We start from the raw sequence: 12,903 nt of genomic DNA on the forward strand, positions 1-12,903 counted from the left end.
GGATGTTGGTTCTATGAGTTTAAATATAGAAATAAAAAGTTTCAAATATAATTTATGCTAAAATATAAATCACCCTTTATCACTCTAGCATAATTTCTGTTTTTTTTTTTTTTCCTTTGGACATTGTTGGAAAGTCATCAACTAATTCTTAATCTATAATCTTTCTTTTTTTTATTTCACATTAACCCATTTTTCTTTATTCTTCCACTGTAACACATCACAACATTTCATAGTTTTAATGTGCCATTATAAATTCGTTATGAATTTCCAAAGTGACATTTCCTGAGTATCTCTGGAAAGATCTCCTACAACTTCTATTCTCATTTATATTATGAAAAGAAAAAATTAAGTCTCAATAGAAAGAGCCCTTTTTTTCTCTTTTTGCTCTAGAAAACTATAAAGTAAACGTGAATAACACAATGAATATTATAATTATTGTAATTATTTTTACTATTTCTATTATGTATCTAGTGTTTATGCTTTTATTATTTTCTATATTTAGCTAATAGCTAAGACATGGTTTATTTTGAGAAAACTTGGATGTTTTAGATTATTCCATTTTATGAACTTTTTTGTATTTTAATCAATTGACAAGTTATTTTTCACATAGTTTTTAGAGCAGGTAAATATACATATGCATAAAATATCATAAATAATATCCAGTTGTGCCACACTGATACAAACCATATGTTCTTCTGAAAACAATACAACATACTATAGTGATAAAACTTAAATGACCCATATAATTAAAACAATTAATCCTTAGTTTATTTTTGAGGTTGGAAAATTTTGCCTATTTGTTAGTCACTTCTTTACATCTTATAAAGTGCAAACAAAAGTGATGACTATTAATCCTATCACAGTGCATATACTCACAGAAACCAGATTCCAGTAAATAGGAAATAATTATTATCAGCAAATATGACAGCATTTATTGTAGATATGATATCATACACAGGGAAGGAAACACCAGGCAAGAATATTTTCCTCTCTCTTCAAAGGTCAACTTTCTGAAGAATCATAAATTCTTTTCTAAAATACTTGGTAAATAATCTCAATAGGTAATATTGCCCATTTTCTCGATATAGTAAAAGTTAACCAAAGTTATTTATTGTGTTAGCCCTTAATCATTCTCTCAATCTGTTTTGCTTTTAAATTTAATTTTATAACATAATTTTGACTTAAAAATTTAAAAATTCTTCTCCTAGGTTTGTTTTACAATATCTGTTTACTTCATCTTCAAGAAACATTTAAAACAAAATGAATTTACATTTTTTTTACAATTTACAGTTTCACAGAAGGTGAAACAAAAATAAAAGAATCAAATGTTAAATATGAACAGCTACAAAAATAGATTAAAGTTGCTCCTACAAAGAGAATGAAAATAAGCCCAGTGACTCCCTTTTACCTACAGGATCAAATATAAAATTCTCTAGCTTTTAAAGATGTTCATAATGGATCTTTCTTACCTCTCCAATCATACATCTTACTACTCTTTATATACTTTGTGATCCAGTAACACTAACTTCCTTGCTATTCCTCCAGTTCCTAATTTTTGTCCCCTAATCCTAGAATTCTCATTCATTCTCTCTCTCTGTATGTTTCTCTCTGTCTCTCTATCTCTGTGTCTCTGTCTCTCTTTTCTCTCTCTCTTTCCCAACCCTCCTCTCTCTCTGCATCTCTACCCCCCGACTACCCTGACTATCCTGACCACCTTCTACCTTCTAGACACATCTGAAATCTCATCTTCTAAAGAAACCTTTCATGACCCCCCTCAATGTTAGAGCCTCCCTCCAGTTTATCCTCTATATATCTTTCTTGTATATAATTATTTTAATACTTGTCCCATTCATTTGATCATTAGCTCCTTGAAAGTAGAGAATATTTTTTTACTCTCTGTATCACTAGCATATATAGCTTGATACATCGGAGATGCTTATTAAATACTTGTTGACTACTTGTTGATTAGGTTCTCACTCCTAGTGACTTGCCCATCTAGCAAATGTTAAGTATCAGAGGCCAGGTTTGAACTCAGGAACTCAGGTGTTCTTGACTTCAATATGATTGCTCTATCCATTACATGATCTAGCTGCCTATCCCCCAGCTCCTACTATAATAAAATTCTTCAGGGCAAGGACTTTTCATTTTCTCTTTGAATCCCAAATATATAACATAGATAGTACACATAGTAAATCCTTAACAAATATCTGTAAAATTTAATATTTCATCTTGTCATGGAAAAATCACTAGAGAATTATTTGTTTGCTGACATGAAACTAGGTAATATTAGTCCAATTTTTCTAACTAGAATTCAACTATAGAATTATTTCTTATTTATAGCTTCTATTCCTTTCTTTTCTTTTCCTCTCCAAAGCACACAAATGGCATATCCAGAGATCAAGCACTTTTAATACCCATCTGAATTAAGATGCAAAGATGCAAAATGCAAAAACATCAAAGAGAGCAGGGAGAAGAAATAGACAAAGTCCTTCTCCCACTGAATATTCTTGGCCTCATGATCAAGTTAAAGATTAAAAAGTCTTTCATTTCTTTCAAGTAATTTTTAAAGTTTAGCATAAGATCACTGGAACTTGGTCTGTACTACTAAATATATAGCAATTTTTAATTTTCTAGATTAGGAAAATCAGTCCCAGATGGAATAAGTGACTTGGTCAATGTCACACTGGTAATGAGCAACAGATTCAGTTTAAACCAAGTTTTTTATTGTACAGGACAACACAAGATGATGTTATGATCAACTGTGATGGTATTGGCTCTTTTCAACAATGAGGTGATTCAGGCCTCCAAAATACTTGTGATGGAGAGAGCAATCCACACCCAGAGAGAGGATCATAGGGACTGAATGTGGATCACCATATAGTATTTTCACTTAAAAAAATAAATAAATAAACCAAGTTCCTCCGATTTCAGATCTGATGTTCTTGTTACTTTACCATATGTGCAAATTCTTTCTCTGCCATTCATAAGGCAATTTAACTGGATTGACTCCATACAGATTAAGCCATAATAATTTATCAAACATCTCTAAAGTACCTATCATATACTAGATATTTTGCTAAGTGTTAAAAGCTAAAATTAAGACTATCAATAAGCACTGGGGAATCAAAATATGAAAAAGAAAGACCATCCCTGACCTCAAGAAGCTGACAGTCTAATGAAGAAAGACAATATACAAAAGGAAGCTAAAAATTGAGGAGGCAAATCTAAAACATGGAGTAATGATGGAAAACTCCAAAGGAAAGCATGCTGCCGGCTAGGGAAAAAAATGTGAAGGAACATTTATCTTTAATATGAACCTCCAGTGTCTTGAGCAAGAGAGCTCAATAAAAAGATAATGTGAAGTAGAATTTAAAAGAATTGCCAGTCTTCATTTTAAAATTAAGAAAATCTAATAAGTAAAATTTGTGGCTAATTATAATATTATATGATATTCTCTCTGATAATATTATAATAAAATAAAAACTAATCACTATAAAGGGAACATTGGGGATTCATGAGCTATAAACATAAAAGTTTATAGTTTACACAGCTATGGAAGAGACCTTATATTGAAAAAAGAGAAGAATTGCGTCTAATATCCCTGGAAACAAACCACTGCTTAGGGCAATAGAAATGAATTCTTTTCAAGGTGGCACAGTGGATAGAGTACTGGGCCTGAGGTCAAGAAAACTTATCTTCTTGAGCTCAAATCTGGCATCAGACACTAGTGTGTGACTTTGGTCAAGTCTTGTGACTTTATATGCCTCAGTTTTTCATCTATAAAATGAGATGGAGAAGGAAATGCCCAATCACTCCAATATCTTTGTCAAGAAACCCCAAATGCTGACAAGAAAACATGGACACAAACACTGAACAACAATAAGAATAAATCTTTTTAGTTTGAAAGTCAAGATAAAATTTTTGATATAAATATATCAAGAAAAGATAAAAAATTTATTCTCAAGCTCCTCCTGATTATCATTTTAATATACAGACATTTATTATTATATATTATGTTAATAATAATATAATAATGTAGTATTATATACATATATTAAATATTTAATATATTTCAATATAGGCCCAACTTTTTAGAGCCTAACCCTTTTTTAAACTAAATATTATATGGAGGACCCAGTTAATGAGAGGTATCCTGACCCAGAAGACAGAGAACAAGTCTCTGGTTTGACTTAAGGGATAAGAGACAATTTGGTATAAGAAGAAAGTAAGAATTTGTTGTCAGATAAATTAAATTTAAATTGATGGTATTGCTAGACTACTTGGGTGAATTCAGACAAATTCTTTACATTCTCTAAGCTTCAGTTTCCTATATATTAAAGGTATTGAACTATTCATTTCTGAACTTTTTCTAGCACTAAAAACATTGGAACTACAAAGGAGGATATTTAAAAAGTACGGGGTTTTCTGAACACCCTGACTCTTAAGTTCAACACTCTACACATTTTACCATTCCATTACCTCTGATGAGGAAAACCTTGTCTCTGAAATAAAAAGATTTGGTGCTATCATCATTGAATTAGAACAGTTAAAGATATTAGTCTCTACTCTAATGCTCTCAATTTACAAATAAAGAAACTGAGACCTAAAAGGATGGTGCTTACCTCTTCTAGTCAAGGACATTTGTGACAGCTTTGGTATTGTGGAAGGATTCATGACCACAGTCATGTTGTTCTTGCTACTCATCTTATTCAATTCAAATCAATAAGAATTTATTTTGTACCTTCTATGTGTGTAGATAAAAGGAAAGATGCAAAAATTCCAAAAATTGAAGTTATAGTTTCTGACGTGGTTTAAAATCCCTTAATAAGATGTTGCAGGAGGATCCTTAAAGGCAATTTATTCTAACATGTTACTTAGAGGTAACTAACTACTTCCTAAAATAGTCTGTCAGTACGTGGACCATATGTCAATACTCCAAGACTCTGAAATTTTATAGATACTGGTATTCCATACACTTACACACACACACACACACACACACACACACACACACACACACACACACACCAAACTTCAACCCTTTTGTAACTTAGATGATTGTTTTAGAACTTAACTAGGCAGATCCTTGGCTAATAGACACCTTGGGAAACACCCATCAGGCCTGTGCATTACTTACAACAGTGAAGGTAAAACATGATAATAAGTATACAACAGAGATTCAAAGACAATGTCACATGAGGTCTGATGAGGAAATAGTCGTTAGCTATTTAAGTGATTTAGGAAAACTTCCAATGGTCAGTTGTATTTGATCTGGGATTAAATAGCTAAATAGAGATTCAACAAGTGGACGGGGAAATACATATTAAACATGAGGAAGGTTATGGGCAAAGAAACAAAAACAATAAAATTCAGAAATTGTCTAGATATAATAAAATGGCATTGTCTGGACATATTATATAAGATAAAGTAGTATGATCTTATATTTAAAACTAGAAGAAAATTTAGAAGTAATCTAGTCTATGCTCTAATTTTATATGTTGAGAAACCGAAACCAAAGAAATTAAGTGACTTGTTCAAAATCCCAGTGATTTAACTCATATCCTCTTGACCTGGTACAGAACTCTTGCCTCTGCACCACAATGAGATAAAGCTAGAAAATTAGGTGGGAGTTATACTATGAAGATTCTTAAATGTCATGATTTTAAAAAAATTAACTGTATTTGGGAAACTAAGAAATTGAAGAGTTTTGTGTAGAATGGCATTATCTGATTTGTCCAAATAGAAGTCTAGTTTGGCAGAACTGTAAAAAATGGATAAAGGAAAAGAAGGAATGACAGTGGAAAAAACTATCTATTGGAAGACTATACTAATCATTTGTGTTGGATGATCAACATATGTCCAGTAATGGGGTGGCAATAATCAGAGTAGAAATGGGAGAAGGAAAGATTTGAAAATCAAATTAATTGGATTTGGTAATCGATTGGATCTAAGAAGTGAGATAGAGGGAAGAATCATAGATAATGAAACTTGAATGAAAGAATAAGCCAATGATAGCACTGATTATTGTGTGGTCTATGTGGTAGAGTTCAGGAAAAATAAGCTTTCTTTGGGATATGTTGAGTTTTAAATGTTAAACTGGATATCCAGGTAGAAATATTCTAAAGGAATCTGGAAATATGGGTTTGGAACTCCAAAATAATTAGGATTCAGTATATGTATTTAAAAGAATTAAACAAAGGATATGGTTGAATCATTGGGGATGAATAAGTTTCTCTTTTATAAACTTAACTATAAAATAAAATGGGACATAATAACTTGTCTATTTTATTTTATTTGCCCTTCCTAGAGTATAAACTCTTGGAAAACAGAGATTTTGTTTTATTCAGGTCTGTGTATCAAGGGTGAATGGAATTTAAGACACCAAAATGAAAAGAATCTTGCCAAGATTATTTATCAAATGAATGTTAATGTTTAAAATACAATTTTATTTATCTAATTTCTAATTTATGAAATTCATTTGACCAGGTTATCATAGTGAAGTTATTGTTTGTTGACTGCCAAAATATCTTAATTATATAAAATTGAATTTCAAATAATCGCTTTCTGAAAATAGTGCATTCATCACTCTCTTAAGGGGAAAAAAAGTGTAAAACATTTTTGGTTATCCACATGTGAACCTTTTTGAATTATGAAAAAAGTATTTAAGGACATCCTGACTGCAAAACCCATTTAAATTCAATTCTACAAGCACTAAATTTCTGCCATGTAAAAACCATTCTAGAAACAGGATGTAAAGACAGAATGTAAGACATAAATTCTTTCAGAGCCTGTGTTCTATCAAGTATGAAATTCAACTTACAAGTCACTGGTGTGGCAGGGATATGGCATGGCTTGGGCTTGTATTGGTGGTGTCAATGTATCTAGCCCAGTTTGTACCAGAATAATGGCTCTTTCAATCATGTCTTGCAGAGGAACAAAAATGTGATTGTATTTGAACCCATCAGCTGGAAGAGTTTGGGGATGAAATTTCCACAAAGGATTTTTTACCAAATCTGTTCTCATACTGTACAGAACACTGGTTCTAATTGTATAGATGAAATGGTATGGGAGATCAACAAAATCTGATCCATTTCTCTTGCTGGTTAGGGAACTGTTGAATATAATGCCTAACAGAAGAAAAAAGAAAAGGAAAGGATTTAGTCCTTTTGATAGGTCACACAAAAACTAGAGCTGGTATCACATAAGTAATTTTTTTTCCCTTAAGGAAAAAGAACTTATGAATTTTGTTTTTATTTTCAAAAGAATTACCATATTGAATTAGATTCCTCAATTACTTAGAAATTCCTCCTATAAAAGATAGATACCATTAAAGAACAGATAGCTTTCAGCACATTAATCAAATGTGATTTAAACATGTACACAAATCATAGTCATTCGGTTTCACCAATGAGATAACAGTGAAAGAAAATCAATGAAATATAGAGCCAACCTGAATTTTAAAAGACTGTGTAGCATTTTTTACTTAAGTAATTAAAAAACTAAAGGATGATGATGAATAAGCCATAGTCTCATATTTTGCAAGGTTGAGCACACCAGTAAACCACAATGAAAATAAAGGTCTGTTGAAAAAAATGGCAAGGATCACTCTGTACCTAAGGACAAATAATTTATCATGTGTGATGTGAAAACATAAAAGATGTCTCACAGTCAGTGAAACCAAATACAGTGAATAGGATTAAGGCTCAAGCTGATGGAAAGATCATTAGCTCTTATTGCTTTCTCTGTGGGGTGAAAGAATGAGGCATATCTTCTCATCAAACCATTGTGCTTTTCTTCTCTTTTATTTTCTCTTTTATCTTAAAGGCATTTTTTCACTTCTCTCTACACCATTGTAAGACACTTTGAAAAAGAAATATGCAAAATGCCAATATATCCAAACTGGTATCTCCCAAATAACAGCTGTTCTCCAGAGTTTACTTACTAGCCAATAAATTGTTTTGTTGCATGAGCCCATGAGCTTCTTTCTCCAGTATTTCCACAGACTCCAGCGGCTGGAAGCGATTTAGAAGTACACAGGATGAGATGTTTACCATGATTTGGGCCAACGAATGAAACTGTTCAGCCTTTGAATGATTAAACATCTTGCCCAACATCCCAGCTGAGAAAAGTAAACAAATTAGGACATATTATCTACTTGAGTGAATCCCCTGCTATTGCCCAGATTCATAGAATCTAAGCTTTAGAACTAGGCAGGGCATTTAAGGTCATTTAATCCAACACTTTCATATTACAAAAGAAAAAATTGAATCACAGAGTGTAAATTACTTGCTCAATATTCCTTAGATCCTAAACACCAGAAATAAAATCTAAATATCTGACTAAATCCAGTTCTCTTTCCAACATTTTTTCTCATTATATTCAATACCACAAATATTGAATAAATACACACTAGATTATAAAAATGCAAATAACAAAAGCAACATAGCTCCTGCCAAGAAGTTTACAGTCTACAAAGAAGGGCATGATATGTACAAAAAGTTGCCTAAAAACATGAGAATGTGACGAAGGCAAAGCAGGCACACAAAAACAAGGTAGCACAGAACAATCTGGAGGGAAGGACCAGAAGATTATAAAATATAATTTGAAGAAAATTGAAAACAAATAGAAATTTCTTTGTTAAAAAACAGAATCCATAGAAAATCTAAATGTGATTTTTTTAATTTAGATTTTCTTCTTTTCATAAGCAATATGAAATCTGCCACTTATAATCCTTTGATTGCTAATGCTTCTGAAAGGATAAAAATGATTGCATCTTCTCACTCTTCCTAGACCCTCTGGAATATCACATAATTTCAAAATAGCCTTTTTTACAGCAATATCTGCTTTTTATTCCCCTGAAATCCTTAGTTCATTAGAAGTGAATGAAAAAGAAGAAATTGACACAAATGGGAAAGGATGAAAATGGGCTACTATAAGCAAGTCTTAGAAAATTAAGCCTGGAGGTAGCTTCTAGCCACCTTTCCCCATTCTAAAATAAGCCATGAGCCAAGAGAAACAGGATGCAGCAGCCTAATCTTTTGAAGGATCCTTCAATTTCTACTTTTGTTGTAGTCATTTTTCAGTTATGTCCAATTCTTTGTAACTCCATTTGGTATTTTCTTAGCAAAGATACTGGAGTGATTAGCCATTTCCTTCTCAAGCTCATTTTATAGGTGAGAAAAATGAGAAAACTGAGACAAACAAGATTAAGTGACTTGCCCAGGACACACAGCTAATAAGTATCTGAGACCAGATTTGAACTCAAGAAGATGAACCTTCCTGCTTCCAGGTAACATGATCAGGAGAATGCTTTGGATATAATCTATCTAGATGTAAATATAATAGGTATTTCTGAAAAGACACTAGTAAATTCTTTCTCTTATATCTCCCTAATGAATTGAGAGTCCTTTGTTACAGACACAGATATTAAGACTTTAGCTAATTTGTTGGATAACAAAATGAAGGTGTAAAAAGATCTGAAAGTATGGGTGATCATACAAATCTCACAAGATAAAAGGTAACTGAGATTAAATGTAAAATCTTGAATTGATGATAAAAGAAGTTAATTGTGCAATGACAGTCCCAGAGTCTAGCTGGGGTTTTTTTTGGTTTTTTTTTTTGACTTTTTTTCTCTGATATGGAAGATGTTTTCTGAAATTCTAAAATAAGTCAATTTCTGTATGTTTTAGAAAAGACAAAGACATACTTACTGTAGTTACGTAGCTTTTCTGTGAGCTTGTCCATGTCAATCTGCAATTGACTTTCTACAAAGTTCTTGATAAATGTATTTCTCAGGGCTTCCTGCAAATAAAATTGTAATTTTTAATAGAAAGAACCTATAATATTTTCTTTTGATACAAATAATAAACTGGTCTTTATATTTGGAGTTTTTAAGTTTCCTCAATGTGATCTCCAACTGAAATTGCTGTGATTGTTCTTTATCTTTCCTGTTTGAAGAAGAGCAATGACATTACAGGGTGATGTCTTAACTCAGATATAAATTGGATTTAAATGAGACAGAATTACACAGTCATCAGGCTCACACTCTTTTCCATCAAGGACCAGTAGCAAGACAAAAATCAAGTTGACTGGAGATGGCCTGGGATGCAGTTGATGACCTTGGGATCTTTGATGACTGATCAAAGATTTAAGCTTTCCATAGTGCCTGCTTTAGCTACCTCCAAAGCTATTGGAACAAATTATTTCCATTCACCCAGTATAATAGAGAAGTCTTCACGTGTTTGGGATTGACATCCTCCTAACTCATCAACAGGTTTTAGACCCGTTGGTTACCCTCAACCTGGTTTAGCCTGACTACTGAGATGGTTTACTGAAGTGTGGCCACTGCATATGCCAGTTTCTTGAAACCACAGGGAGAATGAAGTGCCATGTAGACGCAAAAGGTAGATGAATAGCCCTAAAAAATTCTCAACAAGTCTTTACACTAGAGGTATTAAAATGCCTTGAAAGACCACTGCTGCTATATATGCATGTACACATATCTGCACTTATACATACATATACATATATTAATTACATATACACATATATACATATACGTGTGTAGCCTGTATTTACATAATTATATTTATAGAAGCACCTACTTTGCAGAATTGTTCTAAAGACAAAACAAATAATGCATGTAAAGCATTTTTCTTTTTTTTTTCTTTATCTTTTCAAGACAGTTGGGGTTAAGTACTTTACCCAAGATCATACAGCTAATAATTTCTGAGGAAGAATTTAAATTCAGGTCCTTCTGACTTCAGGACTAATGCTCTATCCACTGTGCCACATAGCTGCCCTTGTAAAGTATTTTCCAAAACTTAAAATCCTATGTTAATGACAGTTATTGTTGTTATATTATATTGTAATGTTATATTATATTGTTATATATATTGTTATATAATGTTATATCATTAGATAATTTAAAACTTATATGTGCCTTTGTTATCTCAAAAGTGAGGGGGAAATAATCTACACAAGAATACAAATAGTATTATATATTAATATGTAACTGTTTTTATGGTAGCTATTATTATTGTTTTTATTGTTATCATTATTATATATGTTTTAAGTAAGAAAAATGTGTGCTTCTATTGTCTCAAAATTGAATGGTAAATAATCCAAGTAAGAATAAATATGGTCAAGAATATGGCAGTCTTTTAGATTGTTTCTTCCCCTTAGGGACCTTCCTATTTAATATGAGCATAAATTCCATGATAGATAACATGTAGCTTCATGTTAATAACTGTTTCCATCTACAAAAATTCACCAAGATTACATAAGCTCACTTACTAGTGGACAAAAATGGTTCCTCCAGATCATCTAGAGGCCAGATTTGAACTCATGAAGATGGATTTTTCTAACTCCTGGACACATTATCCAATGTGTCATCTACCTGCCTGAAGAAGGACATTTTCAGGAATTAGAGTATTACTCTACCCTCTACTTGAAATGTAGTCCTAGATTCTAGTGGTCTCTCCTGCTTTGAGCAGCTGAACTTGTTCTGTGTTTCCAACAGCCACCATTCACGAACACTTGGTATATTGAACTTTGTTTCTTTGGGCTTCTGGAGTAGCAGTGAATTTTATTTTATTTTTGAAGAGACAGGAAAACACACTCATTGAACTGTCCTTTCCTTTATGGGATGAAGAAGCTAGAAAACTAGTGATAAGTTGGGTAAAAACTAATGATAAGTGCGATGAAACTGACTGAAACCCTATTATGGAATTTTGTTTTCTGATTGAATGAAAGTAAGCCTGGGATTGTAGAACTGAGTAATAACTGTGCCCAAACCTTTCTAAGGTGATCTAATGCCAAAAGAGCAGAACTGAAGTGAGTATGAGGAGGAGGAAGAGAAGACTCCATTCCCTTAGGAAACATTAGGAACCTGATGTTGTAGCACAGAATAAGAAGGTAAGCATAGAGAGTTTTAGCTAAATTAAATTGCTTTAAAGTCTAAAATGATTTAGTTTAGGATTGGTGATGTTCATTTTACAAGAAATTCTGGTTGCGTCAATGTTTTTCTTGTGAATTTATATCAACTCCTATCTCTTATAAATAGGCTGGACATCCTACAAAGTACAGAGGAAGATGAGCATTTAACAAGTTTTAATCCTGAGTATTCTTAACCAATTATCCTTTCCACAGCAGAGCTACTTAAACAAAGTGACTTTAATGATAAGAAAATAACCAATAAGAATTTCTCTCTAGCACTATAGATTTCCATGAGACATAATATTCAAAAGATCATAAATTTAGAGCTTGAATGAATCTTAGAAATCACCCAGTCCAAAAGACTTCATTGTATACAAAGCAATCGATCCTCCAAGAGGGAAAATGATTTATCCAAGATAACACACATAGTAAACAAAGGGCTGAAAGAAGTAAGCCTAATTCCCTTGACACTAAATCCGATGTTCTTATCAATATACCACACTGCATACCTTAGCTCTTTTTCAAAAAACATGTTAATCTATCAGACATTTCTTAGCAAATAGTTCTGCACACACAATGAATCACAACTAACCTGGAGATGATTAATCATTTCAGCATTTCCACCATTCTGAAAAATACTGGACATTTTCAGCATTGCTTCAAAAACAATCTTCAGCTTGTCTACAAATTCAAAGGTATAATTTGCCTGCAAAGCAAAACACAGTGTTAGAGAGCATTAACCCCAAAAAAGCAAACCATGTCTCCAGAAATTTTAAGAGATCCTTATGTTTCTTATTGTATGTATATATAGAAATAGGATATAAATAATTATTATTGAAAATATTATTTAAATATGCCTATCATATCTGTATCACAATTTAATTCAATTCAATAAACATTTATTAAATGTTTATTGTGCAAGACACTGGGTCTGAAATTAGGAGTACCAAGATATAAAAATAATGT

At 32.2% G+C, this 12,903-nt stretch overlaps 1 protein-coding gene across 1 annotated transcript in view; it reads right to left on the bottom strand.

Moving 5' to 3' along the window:
* Positions 1 to 12,903, bottom strand: part of ABCA13 (ATP binding cassette subfamily A member 13) — a 504,928-nt gene that overhangs the window by 298,976 nt on the left and 193,049 nt on the right. The window contains exons 28-31 of the mRNA XM_031957225.1: positions 12,530 to 12,643; positions 9,711 to 9,801; positions 7,943 to 8,119; positions 6,821 to 7,127 (exon numbers count right to left, since the gene is read on the bottom strand). Of these exons, the coding sequence (XP_031813085.1) occupies positions 6,821 to 7,127; positions 7,943 to 8,119; positions 9,711 to 9,801; positions 12,530 to 12,643 (689 nt within the window). The remainder of the gene's footprint in view (positions 1 to 6,820; positions 7,128 to 7,942; positions 8,120 to 9,710; positions 9,802 to 12,529; positions 12,644 to 12,903) is intronic.

This window comes from Sarcophilus harrisii, chromosome 1, assembly GCF_902635505.1.
Source record: "Sarcophilus harrisii chromosome 1, mSarHar1.11, whole genome shotgun sequence".
In the NCBI taxonomy this organism is placed as follows: domain Eukaryota; kingdom Metazoa; phylum Chordata; class Mammalia; order Dasyuromorphia; family Dasyuridae; genus Sarcophilus; species Sarcophilus harrisii.